The following is an 18,371-nucleotide window of genomic DNA, read 5'->3' as shown; positions in this document are numbered from 1 at the left end:
CTTATGATTATACACTTTGCTCAACATAATACAAAGCGTTATGATATTTACATGCTGTTGGTAAAATTTAGCAATTCTGCCATGTTTTGGAAAAATCATAAAAAAAATCATACGATGTCGAAAACTAGATCCGTAAATTCTGAGAGTTCACAAAACGTGTCTATTTTGCTCATAATTTTTATCACAATTTATAATGACCTCTAACTTGGGTGAAAAAGTCCATAATCACAGACTGGTCCGGATTGTTGTTTGAAATGATACGCAGTTTTGTAAAAATCACCATAAATTGTAGAAAAATCGTATGGAGATGTTCAAGTAGCCATTTTAAAGCTAAAACCTTGAACTATTTGCACCTTGTACAGTTTTGAAAACAAAAATGTTTAAGATGTCCAAAACAGTCCGTGAATGGAGTTGAACTTTTCTGATGAAGGCTGTTAGAAAAATTTAGTTATGTTCTTAGTGTTTTAAACTTGTATTCCCCCCCTGAAAACTTGAGAAAACATGAAAATATAGGGGTATGAACTCACCTTAATTGATTTCAGTAGGTAAGTGTTGAAGAAGGAAAGTGTTCAACCCAAGAACACTTGAAGAATCACTTGAAGATTCGAAGATCTAACACAATTATGAGAGAGTTTGTCTAAGATATCCATGATTTGAGTGGAAATGAATGAGATAATCATAAAGAGAATGGATTATGCTTACCAAATGTGGGGGAAAAACTCAAGATCAGCCCTTGAATCTCGAATTTCTAGAGAGAGAAAGTGAGAGAGGAAAGAGTTTGATCTTCTTGTGAAATGAGAGCTAATGAGAGAAGTGAGGAGAGAGGATGAATAATCAGCCCTCAAAAACGTGGGAAGGAGGGATAATTGAGTGGGAAAGACATTGATGTGACCTAGGTAAGGTGGAGAGGTGTGGTTAGTCAAAGAGTGGGTGTGAGGTGGTTGCTTGTGACTTTGGATAAGGCAAAGTCAACACTCCACCTTTAATAATTCATCCATTTGATTTTTATTATTTAAATAATGATTTTCATCAAAATATGTTTAAATTATGAATATTTAGAGTTTATTATGTTAAAATATAATTTCTGGAGAAAATCCCGCTTTAAAATCACGAAAAACGGGCTTAAAATGTTAAAAATATCAAAAATGGGCTAAAAATGACACATATGCGAATTTCTGGCCGAGGCTCGGCCTCCTGATGCTGAACCGAGAGAGAGAGGGAGGCAGAACCGAGAGGAGAGAAGAAGGAGGGAAGGAACCGAGAGGGGAGAAGGGAGAGGGTAGGAACCGAGAGGTGGGAGGGGACAGAGAGGCGCGCGAACCGAGAGTGGAGTAGCGAACAGAGAGTGGAGTAGCGAACAGAGACCGAGAGGAGCAGAGCGTGAAGCGACAGAGGCAGAGGCTCGGTCTCTGGTCTCTTGGCCACCAGAGGCTCGGTCTCTGGTCTCTTGGCCACCAGAGGCTCGGTCTCTGGTCTCTTAGCCACCAGAGGCTCGGTCTCTGGTCCTAAGAGGCCTCTCACTCCGGTTTCGGTTCCTAAAGCCTATTTTTCTCGTTTTCGCCCCGTTTTAAGCCGTTTTTGACCCGGTTAAGGGCCGGAATGACTCGAATGATTCCAAAAAGTTACGGGAAACTTTTGAGAGAGATTTGGGAGAGATTTCTCACACTTGGAGAGATTTGGGAGAGATTTGACATTCTTGGAGAGATTTCTCATACAAAGAGATATTTGTGAGAGTTTTCACATACTTAGAGGTATTTGGGAGAGATTTGACATTTTTGGAGAGATTTCTCATACAGAGAGATATTTGGGAGAGATTTCACATACGTGGAGAGATTTGGGAGAGATTTGACATTCTTGGAGAGATTTCTCATACAGAGAGATATTTGAGAGAGATTTCACATGCCTAGAGGGATTTGGGAGAGATTTGACATTCTTGGAGAGATTTCTAATGTAGAGAGATATTAGAGAGAGATTTCACACACTTGGAGCGATTAGGGAGAGATTTGACATAGACAGAGATAGAGTGAAAACGATTGAGAGAGGATCCATGTGTGACAATTGTGAGTGTCCGGCATCGCAATGCATGGTTCGTAAACCCTGTTAAGCCTTATTTAAGGATCTTACACATTCCCGATGAGTATGCATCATTGTTTTATCAGTTTGGCTCGCCACGTACTACAATTTTTAGGTTAAAGAGATCTAGTTGTACGTACTTTTCGATTTATGTTTTTCTTATTAGAATAGCGACTTGTTTAGTGAATATTGAGCGTAAGTCCAAGCACACAAGGGTTAGTTGAGCTGGCCGGTTTCACTTGTTGACTTTATTTGACTTTGAATTGACCAGAATTTGACGGTTGTCACACTTGTCAATCATTTACTAGTATTTCTTTTTTGCATGTTTTGACTTCCAGAATAATTATGTTATGGTATATATCATATTATTCAAATTCTCCACAGTCACTCATATGTTGGAAGTACATATGAATCAAGACTATCATGGGTTGGTTTGTAGAGGTCCAAGATGTTGGACAAAGAGGGATACAACACTTATAAGTGCTCATAAGTTTTGAGTATTGAATTCAACCCACGCTCATTGGTATCACTTCATGGAATTTATCTCGAGTGATCGTAAAATGATAATATCATATAAATCTTCAAGCCTAGACATATGATTTGTTACCTATGAGTTGGTTATCCATTGATTGTACGAAAACGCATTGGTAACTCAATGTTATTAACGTAACTTTGTGTGTAATTCAAAAAGTAGTAGAGCAAACATATGAGTCGAAGTTTATCTGTTCCTTCTTGGATTAGAAGCGATATCTGGGCCCCTCGATGATTTTGTTTTGAACCATGTATCGGGCCCGGTCAGAACTAAATTGATGTGTTCAATTAAGTTCTATGTCAAACAAATCGGAAATCGGGAAACAATTACTAGACAATAGAAAGACATTGTTCCATGTGTTTGTCCGACTGATGTCTAGAACACAGGATTATATGATCACTTATCTAAAATGGCACACCATCATCTTCTCAGTTCCGAGAGACCTTAAAAGAGATATGATTGCTAATCGGTTCCTGAAGTCATACTTGTAACTATAGTTATTAGACTTATCCAAGTGGGAGACTGTTGGATATAGTGTCTAAGTCCATAACTATATTTGGTATGAACTTGACCCGACCCGGCATGGTCTATTTGGGTTGCATGGCATCATGCACTTGGATAGACTAAATGGGAGAAATAAGACACTTATGGTTTATTAAAATATTATAAGTTCTAATATATTAATAATAAGAATAATAATATTTAGTTAGTATTGATCAATAATTAATTGAGAATTAATTATGTGATCAAAAGAAGACTAATTAAATATATGGGTTGATTGTGTCAATCATCCATAACTTATATAGTGGGTCAAGGCTACATGGATTATCAAGTTGGGTTAAACCCATTAGATGCTCCATGGATGCTCCATTGGGGTTACATAACCCATGGGTCATGGAAATGAAAAGTCATGACAATTAGGGTTTACATGGTGTAACCCTAATATTAACATATTATATAAAGAAGCTATTATTCAGCATTTTTGGCCACTAGAGTGAACAAAAGAGGGTTAGCCGAAATACTAAGTGTTCTTATTCTCTTAAGAGTTTATTCCAAGTGTACTTGGTGTTGTGTGAAGCATTTGAGGCATCACACTTAAGGTGCTAGGCTCGCAAGTTTTCAAAGGAATCCAAGCTACAAAGAGGTATGTAATTCTTACTAACTATTAGAATAAAAAATCCCCATGTATGCTAGATAGGATTATGAACCTTGGAAAATCATTTTGCATGTATCTTAGTCAAACATAGATCCAAGGTTTCTAGGGTTGCATGTACACCATAGGAGTGTTACAATGCTCATAACCCAACAAATCAGCCATTTGTTTTCGATCAAATCACACACTACATTATACTAGGCCTTCTAATTTAGTAAGAGGTTTATCAAAAAAGTCACAATATAACTAGGAAGACGTTTCAAATAACATACATGTTGTAACACCGTGTTTCGGTTCGTTTCATAATGATGTATAGTTATGGGATAAACGAAGAATCTAATAGTCATTCACAAACTAATATTTCATAACACTAGATTTTTTTACTATTTTTTATACATAAATCATTTTAGTGACGAATTAGTGAAGGAAATGATTGTCACGAAAAGTTAAGAGCATTCGCCGGTAATCTGTCACTGACAATGTCCATCGATAAAACATCACTGAAAGTTCGTTGGTTATCTGTCACTAAACGTTTTTGTTGGTAGTCCATTGGAAAATATGGTTAAACTTCGTCAAAGACATTTAGTCGATAATCCGTTGGTATATTTTGGACAAAAAATACCATCAGTAATCCATTACACAAACCGTCAGAAAACTGTCACAAATAATTACCGACTCAATTTTTCCTACCAACCAAGTTCCATCGGAAATTGGTTGATAAAGTCGTTTAGTGATGGAATACCGATGGAAATGACTGTCTGGAAAACCCCTTCTCTCGTAGTGACATCTTTTCTAAAATTTCAATGTAACACACACACACACACACACACACACATATATATATATATATATATATATATATATATATATATATATATATATATATATATATATATATATATGTGTGTGTGTGTGTATGTGTGTGTGTGTGTGTTACATTGAAATTTTAGTTGAGAATGAGAGAATCATTCTCAAACACACATTTATTTTGCCGCAAAAAACTTAGACGTACCGGTGGAATGGGTAACGAATATACATGTGTTTTCCAACCAAATATGTTTCCTTAAAGTATGCTAATCATTACCTTAATATACATAAAAACATGTTTTTTTAGAATCTTATTTTTATCAAAAATTTATTTTAATTATATCAAAATTCATAATTTTTTACTCTCTATAAATAGATATCCATATTGATATAGTTTTGAGATAAAATAAAAAATTATTTTTTTTAGAGTTTCAGCTATCATTATTCATAAGTGAATAAAAACGCATCAAATTTTTATTACAGTGCATTCGTTATTCACTTATGAATAAAACGTATACTTAACTTTTTACAGTTTAAGTATCGTGTATATCGTTTATATATGAATGTAACACGTTATACAGTTTTCTTACCTAAAATATTTTTTTTACGTCATCTTTTAACACATGTTATATTTATATATTAATAAAACGTGTATTAGTTATCGTCATATGTTATATTCAGATACTAATAAAATATTTATAAGATTTTTGTTACAGTTCATTTGTTATTCATATACAAATAAGTAGTGTGTAAAAAAAAGATAAAGTGTTTTGTAAATTTGAATTAGTTATCCATATGAGAATAACAAATGAACTGTAACAAAATTATAATAAATGTGTTCTTCGTATATTAATATAAATTATAAGGAAAATCAATATACGTTTTATTCATATATATGAATATAACATGTGATGATAATTGATATAAACAGTAAAGAGTTTATTATATGTTATATTTATATATGAATGATACCTAATATCTAAAAAAAATTAATCATATTTTTATTTATAAGTGAATAACGAATGTGCTGTACTAAAAATCTGATGCATTTTTATTCATTTATGAATAACGATAGCTGAAAAATTATATATATATATATATATATATATATATATATATATATATATATATATTATCTTAAAACTATATCAATATGGATGTCTATTTGTAGAGAGTAAAAAAAAATCATGAATTTTGGTATATTTAAAATCATTTTTCGATAAAAATGGTTTTTTTTAAATTAAAAAAATGAAAAAAAAAAAAAAACTATGTTTTTGTATATATTAAGGTAATGATTAGCATCGTTTAGAGTAAATTACACGAATGGTTCATGTTGTTTTTGGTAATTTGCATGCTTGGTCGCTAACTTATTTTTTTTAACTCGGAAGGTCCTTACTGTTTGTTTTTGTTATGCGTTTGGTCCTTAGTGTTTGTTTTTATTATGCACTTAGTCCTTGTCTTATCTAAAAACTATTATTTAAATAGGAAAAATTGGTAGGATATGTAAGGTAAGGTGGGGGTTGGAATAGGGGTGTGTTTATTTATATAAATTAAAAAATCAAGGGCAAAATGGTCGTTTTAGGTAAGACAGGGATCAAGCGCGTAACAAAAACAAGCAATAGGGACCTTACGAGTTAAAAAAATAAGTTAGGAACCAAATGTACAAATTACCCTAAACCATAGGGACCATTCGTGTAATTTACTCCATAGTTTAAGGAAACATGATTTATTGGGAAACACACGTGTATTCTTTTCCAATTTCCGCAGGTACGACAGAGGTTTTGCGGCAAAATAAATGCTTGGTTGAGAATGATTCTTTCATTTTCAACATTTTTTATTTTCTCAATTGAACTTATCTCTCTCTCTCTCTCTCTCTATATATATATATATATATATATATATATATATATATATATATATATATATATATATATATATATATATATATATATAAGGCTAGACTATTGTATAGACGTAAGGTTGAATGTGAACTAATGCTTTTACTTATTTAAAAAAAAAAAAAGTGATTTACATATATTATTAAATTACAGAAATTAGAATAATCACATAAATCTCATTGTAAGGGTATTTTAGTCAATTAAACAACAATTAAAAATGAACATTACAAATTTTAAGAGACAAAAGATTCTATTAATTTTAAAAATCGCATTTTAGGGATGATAATTCTTTTAATTCGGACATTCTTACAAAATATGTTTATTGATATATTGAAAAATAACAATATTCTTGAACCATACATGAATACTTTTTTCGACAGAATATATATTTTGATTGAATAAACTTCTTGAAGAATAACAAATTTTTTGGATACAAGTTAATTTTTTTTACAACATTCTTACAAAATAAAAATAAAAATTATTTACTATTATATGATAATGTTACGCTAAATAATAATAAAAAAACCTAATATATAAATTAGTCTAACAATACATACTATTACATGATTCTTCGTCCATTTTCAATAGAGATCCATATTGATGTATAATTTTTTTTTCCAAAAAAAAAAACTCATTTCATTTTCTTTGTTTATTGAAAAGTTAAGGTGTATTTTTTATCAAAAAAAATAATAAATATATCAAAATTCATATTTGTTTTGTATTTTTTAAATATATATATTCATATTGATGAAAAAAAATGAAACATCAGTTCAGATTCACTTTGTGAATTTGTTCAGTTTCACATTATGAATGTGTTGAAAACTGAATTATATTCACCTAAAATTCAGAGTGTGAATAATAGTAAGTCATATTCACATTATGAATTCTGTAAAATGAATTATATTTTGATTCATATATAAATTTTACTATTTTAATTTGTAAATTATCAAAGAGTTAAAATAGTAAATCAGATTTACATTCTGAATGTTAAAACCGAAATATTTATAGTTTAGAATCATAGTGTTAATCTGAACAAATCATGGTGTTTTTTCGTTTTTTTATCGATGCTGGTGTTTTTGATAGAGGACAAAAATTCAGATTTTTCATGCATTTAGTTTTTTTATTTAAAAATAAACTAAAATATTGAAAACAAACAACAAAACGAAGTTGTGTATTTTTCGTATAATCCGATGTATATACGTCCAATATATAAATCTACAATCATTGTCTTGGTTGTTGATTATTATTATTTCCGACGCTCACAATTGGTTTCTTGGTTTCTGGTTTATTGTTGATAATGGTTTTGAATATATATATATATATATATATATATATATATATATATATATATATATATATATATATATATATATATATATTGTAAAAATGGTTCAATAGTAGCTACGACGGTGGACATGTGTTAAGAGATTAATCGGTTTTGGCAGGGATTAATTGGGGACCATAAAATTATTAATAAAATATTAAAATTAATTAAATATTAATATATCTTAAGAAAAACAAGTATTTTAAAATTAGAAAATAAGAAAATTTATAATTTAAAATTTTGAAAATATGAAAAATGATCATTTTTGTATAATATATGAAATTTTGAAAATTTGAATATTTTGGAGTAAAAAAAAATTGATCTTTTGAATTTTGGATTTTTTTTTACCTTTTTTCGACTTTTTTTACTTTTGTTAACCGATTAATAACGCCAAGACAGATTTATGCCGCCAAACGCGATTAATCATAAATTTCCAATTAATACCTTAATCATTGACGGTTGGAGAACGCCAAGCGATTAATCCACGACTAATCGCCGATTAATCTCTATTCCTACAACCAAGGGATATATATATATATATATATATATATATATATATATATATATATATATATATATATATATATATATATATATATATATATATATATATATATATATCATTGTTGTAAAAATCCCGATTAATCTCCGATTAATCCTTAGGCGTTAGTTGACCAATTGGAGGGTGTCTAGCGATTAATCCCTACATACACAATGACTGAAACAGTAGAACCTAATGAAATTTTAACATTTTGAAAAACTTATATTTCAACACAACTATTTGAGGTATGATTAGTGTTGTATTTATCATATTAACCAACTTTGCTACGATATTAGTGGTATTTACGAACTTTTATATGATATTAGTCATATTTAATTTTTTTAAATCTTTCAAGTTAGCAATTAATGGTCCCCGATTAATCTCCGCGTAGCCGATTAATCTCTTAACCCCAGTCTACCGACTAGTTAACGTCGAGCGATTTTTACAACTTTAATATATATATATATATATATATATATATATATATATATATATATATATATATATATATATATATATATATATATATATATATATATATATATATATATATATATATATATATATATATATGAGGGCTGAGGTCTTGTGCTAGGATCTCATATGCATTGAAGCTAGGACCAGATCCTATAATTACCTCCTGCACTTTGAGTAAGTTAGGTGACCTTGTACTGATCAACACTTGGAATGATCAATACTTACGGGGAATATGAATTGTTGTTTATACTTTTGTTAGTTCAAGAAAGCTTGTGGGGTTCCTTCGACTTTGGATGTTTATGTTCCTTTAATTTCGTAGCTTGATTTATAAAACTGTCTGATACACGTTTCTCGTTGATTACATGAGTATAAATTAAATAAATGTTGGGAATTACTTGAGTGAGGTGTTATCTAGGTGATATATCTTAATGATTTTTCTATGGCCTGTAGTCTAATTTGTTTCTGTGATTAGCTGAATTACTGTTCGCTTGCGTACTCTGATAGTTTATTGAGTTGGGTACACTTGTTTGAGGGAGACCATTGTTAAAATCTCAAAAGGTTGTGAACTATTGAGGATATGAATCGCAAGTTATCATACAATTATTTATGTTCATATTAATAATGGTAAATGGAAGTGACATTTGAATGTGTCATCCCAGGCTGCTTCTATATTTCCATGCATGATAACCATATGAAATTATTTCCACCTTTACTCTCATGTAACAATATAAGTTTAAGATTGTATTTGAGTTGGTGGCTAACCTCGTACTAAAAATAAAAAAATCGTATTTTGATTGCCCTAGAATCTGGTGCCGTATTTATGAGTTTTTTACTAGAGTTAACCGTAACTTAAGCAAGTCATCTTCTTTTTATTTTACATAATGTATTAAGCAAGTCAAATGAGAAAGTGGACCTATATGTGCGGAAAGTTGAAGGAAGCCTCATGCACGATGAGATACATAATTTTTCCCTACAACTTATACACGTCATAATTGAGACTACTAGTCAACACAAATATCATGATACTATATAACTCCTTATCTAGGGACGGTTTATAGTGCGATTATAACTCTTTTATTTGATGTAGAATCTGTCTTCAAGTAGTGTCCTGGGGGAGGTTTATACTGCTATTACATCTCTTTAATTGATGTATAACTTGTCCTTATATATAGTGTCCTATTCAGTTTACATTCATTAAGCTAGTCAAGAACATTGCTATCATTCTTATTAAAATATGATAGAGGCCAACTTGTAACAGTCCCTTATGTATGAATTGTGCTTACTTGTTCGAACTTTCACTTCATTTCTTTCTAAATTCTTTACATGAAACCTTTTAGCCTTAAAAACTCTTGTGCATGTAATTAGTACCAAAATCGTTTTTAACATTCATCCATTCTGTTATTCGAACTGTAGCTACATTATCAAGCATATACCTAACATGCTACAATCATGTATGCATTTTACAGGTTCTTAACCTTATGTATTGAGACTTAAACGTCTTCTTGCTGTTCACCATCTCACATTCCATTCTTCTACAATGGCCGAAGTTGGTGGTGTGCTTCCAACACAGACAAAGTTGAAACATCCGATCTTTGTTTTCTTCAAAGATCTTAGGTACTTCACATGGCGCAAGCTAGCTTCCTCTTGTAAGGAGATTCACTTTCTTTATTTAATGGAGTTGTTAATGTCATTTTGTATATATGATTCTTTAGGCTTGTCCTCAAGCTGGACTCCCTCGGAAAGGAAATACTTTTTATTGCTGCACCTGCAGCCATGGCATTAGCTGCTGATCCAATAGCTTCCTTAATTGATACGGCATTCATTGGTCATATAGGTATATATATATATATATATATATATATATATATATATATATATATATATATATATATATATATATATATATATCTATATACAAAGAACTCTATTATTAAAAGAATTCCTCTATAAAGCATATATAGGATCATTTTTGTAGATCATTTATATATATGGTTTGCTATAGGTCCAGTTGAAATCGCTGCTGTTGGAGTAGCTATTTCCATTTTCAATCAAGTATCAAAAGTAGCCATCTTCCCACTTGTTAGTATTACCACTTCCTTTGTGGCTGAAGAAGAGACTATTGAAAGAATATCTAAAAAGGAAGGAAAAGAATTCGTCCATAATGACCCCAAACTCGAAAATTTGGAAAAGGGTCGTCCAACACAAAATGACGAGAAAAAAGAGTTGGAAACAGAAGATGGTATGTCAATATATATGTCACATGTTAGATTAAGCTATATAAGAATATCGATCATTACACATTTACGTATCTTGATATACATCATAAAGAAAATTAAGTTTGTATATATATAAATGATATGGATTTCTTGTTTTTGTATGTTTAGATTTCCAAGAAAGTCAAGGCAAGCATACAACGGTTACTGGGAGCATTACAAATAAGTCGAAGCTTAAAAACCAAAAGCGAAATATTCCTTCGGCTTCAACTGCACTGCTATTTGGTGCAGCGCTCGGTCTTCTTGAAACGATATTTCTTGTACTTTTAGCAGAACCATTTTTGAGTTTGATGGGTGTGAAATCTGTATGTATCTTTCTGCATTCTATAAATTGATCTTTTGTATTCTTGATATCATTATTATTAAACCGATCGATCTACTTCATCTCTATCAAAATAGGGTTCTCCAATGTTGTTATCTGCACATAAGTATTTAACTCTACGTTCACTTGGAGCTCCAGCAGTTCTTCTTTCTTTGGCTATGCAAGGTATCTTCCGTGGTTTCAAGGACACTAAGACTCCTTTATATGCCACTGGTACTTCCCTTTTATCCTTTCTTTATGGTTAATGACACACTATTTTTGTTGCTTAATTAGTTTCCAACAAATTTTCTTTTTCTTCTTTAGTGGTAGGTGATGTGGCAAACATAATATTGGATCCGATTCTCATCTTTGTATGCGATTTGGGAGTTAGTGGTGCAGCGATTGCACATGTTCTTTCCCAGTAATTTTCCTCGAGATTTGTCCTTTATATTTGTCTTTACTCATTCAACCTTGAAACTTCACATTCTCTAATGGACTTCTAATTAAAATGTTATATATCTATTATTTTTCAGGTACTTAATAGCAGTCATATTGTTAGTTAAACTCATGCAACAAGTTGACCTACTTCCTCCAAGTCTTAAGGCTTTGCAATTCAGTCGGTTTCTTAAAAATGGTACACATATATAGATTACTACTATATATCTATATAAATAAATAGGAAAACTTGATCCTTTGCTTTGTAATTTGTAATAGCAAAAACTTGATCAGTTTTCAACATCTTTCTGGTGTTTTGTACGCACTTCGCAGGTTTTTATTTGTTGTTTAAGGTAATAGCAGCAACAGTTTGTGTGACTTTAGCTGCATCATTAGCTGCAAGATTAGGTGCAACGACTATGGCTGCATTTCAAATATGCTTACAAGTGTGGTTAACATCTTCACTTATTTCTGATGGTTTAGCGGTTGCTGGACAGGTAGATCATACGCTAATGTTCGATTTGTTATTCGTAGCAAAATAGGAATATTAAAACGATGCACTTCTCTTTTAATACGTGTAATGAACGATATTTTTTTTTCGTGGAATGTTGTAGGCGATAATTGCTTCATCGTTTGCTGAAAAGAACTATGAGAAGGCAACAGCAGCAGCAGTTCGAGTGTTACAGGTATATATATTCTAGTGTAGGTATGTTTATCGCATTTTATATTCCAGGATGATATATATAGTTGTCTTTGTTTTTATCATAAGAAGCTCTTTGTTTAGTTTATTACTTGTAAAAAAAAACACTTAGATATGTTGTGGCTACAGTTGGGATTCGTGATGGGTCTGGGAATGGCTCTTCTTGTTGGAATCGGGTTGCAATTTGGTTCTGGGGTGTTTACGAAAGATATAAATGTTAAACACATCATTGCGATAGGTGTCCCGGTATTTATGATCAATCTTTTTTAAATTACAAACTGTTTCAAATTCATTTTGCATTACGATTATCTTTGTCTCATATCAATGTTCTTTCCTAAAAAGTTCGTTGCTGGCACACAACCAATCAACTCGATTGCATTCGTGTTTGATGGAGTTAACTTTGGTGTATCCGATTTTGCTTATTCTGCATATTCCATGGTTAGCATTTTCAACTCAAGAATGGCGTAAAAACCTTCTGCATTGAATGTATGTGGCCTTTTGTTGATGGAAATTTGTTTTTGTTAGATCCTTGTGGCTGTAGGAAGCATCGGATCATTGCTTGCTCTATACAATGTTGCTGGTTTTGTCGGAATATGGATTGCGCTATCCATTTTCATGTGCTTACGTGTGATTGTAGGCATATGGAGGTACGTAACCTTACTTTGATCATAGCCAATTCCATGCATGTTATCTATTCTTCTCAAATTCACAACGTAAGATAAAAATACGCCTCCATCATGCAATTAGTGAGCAACGACACTTGATATACGACACAAAACAAGAATTAACATGAACCACGAACCAAATAGTGTTGGTTCTTCATCATAACATAAGTCATAAAATTAAACTTGTAATTTAATGGTTTATTGATAAGATTCTATATTTATTTGCAGGATGGGAACAGGAACAGGTCCATGGTCCTTTCTTAGAAACTAGAAGACGTTTTATATGTGTGATTGTGTGTAACTTATAATAAGGGAATTTTGTGTACTACTTTTGTTTCCAGCATTTGATACCTGTATTCAGATCTTTCCATTTCATTTATTGTCGGCTTGTATTTAATTTATGCTATCCGGCTAGCTAGTGTTTTCATAATGTATTTGGGTTATTGGTACGTACTCTTTAACATAAACTTAATATTTGTAACGTATATTATCATTAAGGATCAATTGGGTATCCTCAGAAAATATTATAGCACCAAAATCCACGGGTGGGATCATTAAGAAGTTTTCATATTTCGTTAATCACAAAATGATGGTTGAGATATAGAAGTGAACCCAATTCCATGTGGAATCGTATCATACAATGAATTCATAATCTAAAATACGAATCAGCTGATTGTGTAGCCAAAAAGTTGATATGTGGGGCATGGAAAAACATTGACAGCATCAAGGAATATTTAGAAAGACTGGGAAAAGAAAAAAAAAAAAAAAATCAAACCTCAATAATGAAGATCAAATCAGGGAATTAGCAGTGATCATCACATCCTGGATAGGTGATTTTCGAACAAACAACTTCCCGTGATGGCGAATTCCATGTTGACACTATGAGGCATAATATGGACAAAAAACCAAATCCGATCAGCACAAAAAATATAGAATATAGACTGGATTCCCGAAATTCATATCGAGGTGATATGTTTCGTATGGAGGGCAAACATGGAGAGAATTCCCATTGCAATTGGCCTGACAAAAAGAGGGGTACAACTGGTAGAGGTTAATTGTGGGCATTGTTCTGATATCGTAGAAACGGTGTCACACATGCTTATTAGTTTTCCATATGCAAAGATTGTATGGGAATGGATTATGAGATGAGTCAAATCAATTTCCTCCAATGTGACTCTGTGGAGGATATCCTTAAATTTGCTAGATCATGGGGACACTATTCAAAGAAATGAAAAATACTAGTGAGCATATGTTATGGCATAGTACGGTGGTTATGGAAAGCAAGGTGCGAAAGATTTTTCAAAAAAATCAGGATACTGCCTACCAAGGTAGCTGACAACATACAATCTATGGTGTTTATTTGGATTAAACACAGGAGCTCAAACTACCCTATTAAATGGACAGATTTGAATATTTATCTCTTATTGTGAGTGAAGTAACTCACGAGATAACAGAAAACCTTGAGACTACATATATTGTTTTGTGTTGTTTAGCTTTCTTTCTCTATAATCATTTTTTATTCCTCCTTTCTATAAACTTTGGCTCTTTTTTCCTTCAGCATCTTGCTAGTTGGGGTTTATTTTAATATATATTTGCAGATACAAAAAAAAAAAAATTAATTTTTTTTGTAGAACAGTAGAAGTGTTCCATTAAGAGGTTTATCAAAAGAGTCACAATATAACTAGGAAGACGTTTCAAATACCATACATGTTGTAACACCGTGTTTCAGTTCGTTTCATAATTCGGGGCCGTCACCTAAAGATCAAGTATTATAAGGCTTTGGGCTTTGGTAATGAGAGGTTTAGACCCATTTGAATGTGGGTAATATAGATTGTGTGATCCACGAGTTCGGTTTGTGCTTTGGAGTCAAAGGGTAAAATGGAAAAGTAGAGTTTCATACTTCTTTTAGATTTTAATTCGACGTGTTTTAGGTCAAAAATAGTTAGATAGGGTTGTAGAGCTCCTCAATACCTTTATGTTGATATCAATGAAGGGTTACAACATTCCTATGGTGCACATGCAATCCTATTTGCTTTGGATCTAGGTTTTTCTCAAGTTATACATGCAAATTAATTTTCCAAAGAAAGAACCATAATCTAGCATACAATTTTCGGATTTAACAATTAAACTAGGGTTAGAAGAATATATTTCTTATTAACTAGTAGTAACAAGCAATCCTTTCCACGATCTTCATCTTTAAGAGCTTAGTGCCTCAATTGCTGCACCTCTAATGGAGTCACAAACACAACTTAGCAATGGATGAACAAGAGAGAGGTAAAGGCTACAGGATTTCGTCCAGGGTTTCTTCTAGGTAATCAAGTTGCCGAAATCTGAAGGCTGGAGGGTTCCTTTTATAGTTGAGGCTACTAAGATTTTCAACTAGAAAACCTAATTCCATTGCTTAGGCCTTAAGCAATACACATATACCTATATGATAGGCCTTAGATGAAATCTCTATGGGCTTCCCATAGATTTTCGTCCACCCCATATCAATAGGGTCCATTAGCCCAAACTACAACTATCATTGATTTACATAATCAGTCTCCGCTCTTTTAATTAGTCTCTTTTGATCATTAAATTAATTTCTGATCAATACAAATTAAATAATATGGTTCTCAGATAATATATTATTCTAATAATATATTAATAAATCAATAACCTCTTTACTCCAAAACTCATTCTGTCTAGTTACTATAGTGAAGGCAACCCAAAAGGTCCATGGTACTATCGGGTCAAATACATACCAATTATATATTTATGGGCTTAGACACATAATCCAATAGTAAATATCGTCAAAATTGGAGTTGAAACGAAGAAGTTATGACTGTTTTAAGTTTGGATAGTTTTGGGTTAAGCTGAGTACGGGGGCGTACGCAGGGCATACTAGGGCATTCTGAGTAAGCTGGGCATACCAGGAGTACATTGGGTGCACACAATCAGTGCCCAAACCCTATTCCATTCTCATCCTCCACCTCTCCAACACCCTCTCTTGTAACCCTAACCCTAGATTGAGACTCATGAGCAAAAAGAAGATGTTTTTAAGTGATTTAGAGTGTTCTTGGTGCACCTTGGAGAAAAAGGAACTCATTGAAGAAGTGTTGGTTGCATTGGAGCTTATAGATCTAGACCTTGTTCACCTTGACTGTCCTCTAGAGGTATAAAGTTTGAATCTTGATGATACATTTGTTAGACCTATTTAGTTTTGGATATTATGAGCTTTTGGTCATTTTAGTGCATAAAGTTTAGATCTTCAAAGTTTGGGACCTTGTTATGGATAAAATTGTAAACTTTATCCATCTAAACATCATTGTGATTCAGATCTTGTGACAACCCGAAATTTCTATCATGTACAATAGGCCAACTCAATCAAAGTTAGACTCCTTTTGTCATCTGTTAGCACTGTTTAGGATCTATTTGAATGTTCTAAACCTAGTACAATCAAGGTAGGAGCCTAGAAATGGGATAACTCGATGCATATCAAGCAAATTCGGGCCAAACACTCCAACATATGGAGTGTGCGACCGCACACCCATCCCAGCCACACACTTCCACCTATATATTCAATACTTGGTCATTTTGAACACTTTTCCCACTTCTTCAAGGCTAGAACTCGAAATCCTCTCAAGTATCATCCAACTTTTCACTCCAATCTTCAAACAAGTAAGTGATACATCCCTTGATTTGCTATTACATGATCTTAACTAGCCTTCCCCTTTGATTTGATCCATGAAAACACCTTTTTGGTGTTAGATCTTCAAAAACACCAAGAACACACACTAAGCTTTGGACCTTAATCACCTTTTTCAAGCCTGTATAATGTGTATATACTTGTTATACCTTGTTATATGCTAAGAACACTTGATGATATGCTTGAAAAAATTGATTTTATCATCTTCATAAAGGATGTGCGGCCGCACACCTTCATAGTGGCCGCATACACCCTTTTTAGGTCCAAAAATAGCAATAAACTCCATATAAGGCTGGAGCATGAAGTAAGAAACCTTCCTAGATGAATCCTAAGGCCTTAAACTATGTTTTGGCACACTTCATGAGGAGTGCGCGGCCGCACACACACAAATAGTGTGTATTTTGACCATGCACTCCCTTGTAAGGCCATATACCCTTATATGCAATCATATATGGTTGCAAAACTTCAATATAAGTGTTTACTAGTCCCTAAGGTGGTTCAAATTCAATAATTAGTTGTTATAAACACTAATTGTATACATATATATATATATATATATATATATATATATATATATATATATATATATATATATATATGTCATTATATGGTTAATAAGTTTCGGTTGTGCTCAAGACTCCAATTGACACCCAACATGTCACACCCCCAAACCGGGATGGCGGAAACATCCAGGGGCGGGTGACTATCATGTAGTGTATCATAACAGTTGAGTATAAATGTTCAAAGCAAACACAACCAACATATATATAATTGAAAAAATTACATCATTTGTACGTATTACATGTTTCAAAATATCAATTACAATATGTTGTCAAAATATTTGTTTAGATGCCTAAGTGTCCCATCCTCAAAGCCAGTTGTTACCTGATTTACTGATTTCCTGAGAATACAAGTTATTTGAAAAGAGAGTCTCAACATTTAAGTTGGTGAGTTCATAAGCATTTGTATGTATATTTGTAAACCTTTTCTATGAAATCTAGTAATGTTTGTTTTTCGGAAAAATCCTATATTTTCCCTAAAATGAGATGTGGCCTTAAATGAACCAAGACCGAAGCGTATAAGTAATTTTCCTACTTAAAATGATGTTATGCAATTTTGTTTGTATATAAAACTGCTTGAAGACTGTCTTTGCGTAAACTAAAAGTGTTGTTGTTGTTTTATGTGAGTTTTCATTTTTATCTTATAACCATGCTTGATTGGCCCAGACTGCCTTGTTCGCGAAGTTCTTCAGATTTCGATTTCGTTATGACATTTGTCACCCCAAGACCTACCGGTCCAGCTGTTGCAAGCAGCTAAGGTACGGGATTGTCAGTCCTAGTATAGATCTATACACAACTATCACGCTCTCCCTACAAGAGACTCTGGTTATATTTAACAGGACTTTCATGTGTACTTTATAAGGTACTGTGAAGACAAAACTCACTAAATTTGTTCAACGAGTTTACGTGTTTTTGTGTTGAAAATGTTTGTATAAATGATCATC

At 32.3% G+C, this 18,371-nt stretch overlaps 1 protein-coding gene across 3 annotated transcripts; it reads left to right on the top strand.

Annotated features, from left to right (window-relative positions):
* Nucleotides 1–10,011: 10,011 nt before the first annotated feature.
* Nucleotides 10,012–13,560, top strand: LOC145000769 (protein DETOXIFICATION 42-like). 3 transcript variants are annotated; one of them, XM_078960044.1, is made up of 14 exons: nt 10,012–10,071; nt 10,272–10,419; nt 10,518–10,639; nt 10,808–11,044; nt 11,190–11,383; nt 11,478–11,613; nt 11,704–11,800; nt 11,913–12,013; nt 12,148–12,311; nt 12,429–12,500; nt 12,644–12,760; nt 12,857–12,952; nt 13,040–13,161; nt 13,408–13,560. In XM_078960044.1, exons 2-14 carry the CDS (start codon nt 10,343–10,345, stop codon nt 13,448–13,450), a joined length of 1,578 nt encoding a protein of 525 aa, XP_078816170.1. In that variant the 5' UTR covers nt 10,012–10,071; nt 10,272–10,342; the 3' UTR covers nt 13,451–13,560. The 3 variants fall into 3 exon arrangements, with proteins under 3 accessions (XP_078816170.1, XP_078816185.1, XP_078816179.1); XM_078960059.1 differs by lacking the exon at nt 10,012–10,071 and adding an exon at nt 10,099–10,162; XM_078960053.1 differs by lacking the exon at nt 10,012–10,071 and having other exon boundaries at nt 10,169–10,419.
* Nucleotides 13,561–18,371: the final 4,811 nt, after the last annotated feature.

The sequence above is a fragment of the Lactuca saligna genome, chromosome 1 (genome assembly GCF_052625555.1).
Source record: "Lactuca saligna cultivar CGN05327 chromosome 1, ASM5262555v1, whole genome shotgun sequence".
In the NCBI taxonomy this organism is placed as follows: Eukaryota; Viridiplantae; Streptophyta; class Magnoliopsida; order Asterales; family Asteraceae; genus Lactuca; species Lactuca saligna.
This window is presented reverse-complemented; position numbering and strand designations above follow the sequence as displayed.

Excerpts from the sequence above, each read along its gene's own strand:
- LOC145000769 (XM_078960044.1), top strand. The coding sequence starts at position 10,343 with ATGGCCGAAGTTGGTGGTGTGCTTCCAACACAGACAAAGTTGAAACAT. Across the intron at positions 12,014-12,147 it reads CAGTCGGTTTCTTAAAAATG|GTTTTTATTTGTTGTTTAAG; the intron begins GTACACATATAT and ends CGCACTTCGCAG. Across the intron at positions 12,312-12,428 it reads GTTTAGCGGTTGCTGGACAG|GCGATAATTGCTTCATCGTT; the intron begins GTAGATCATACG and ends GGAATGTTGTAG.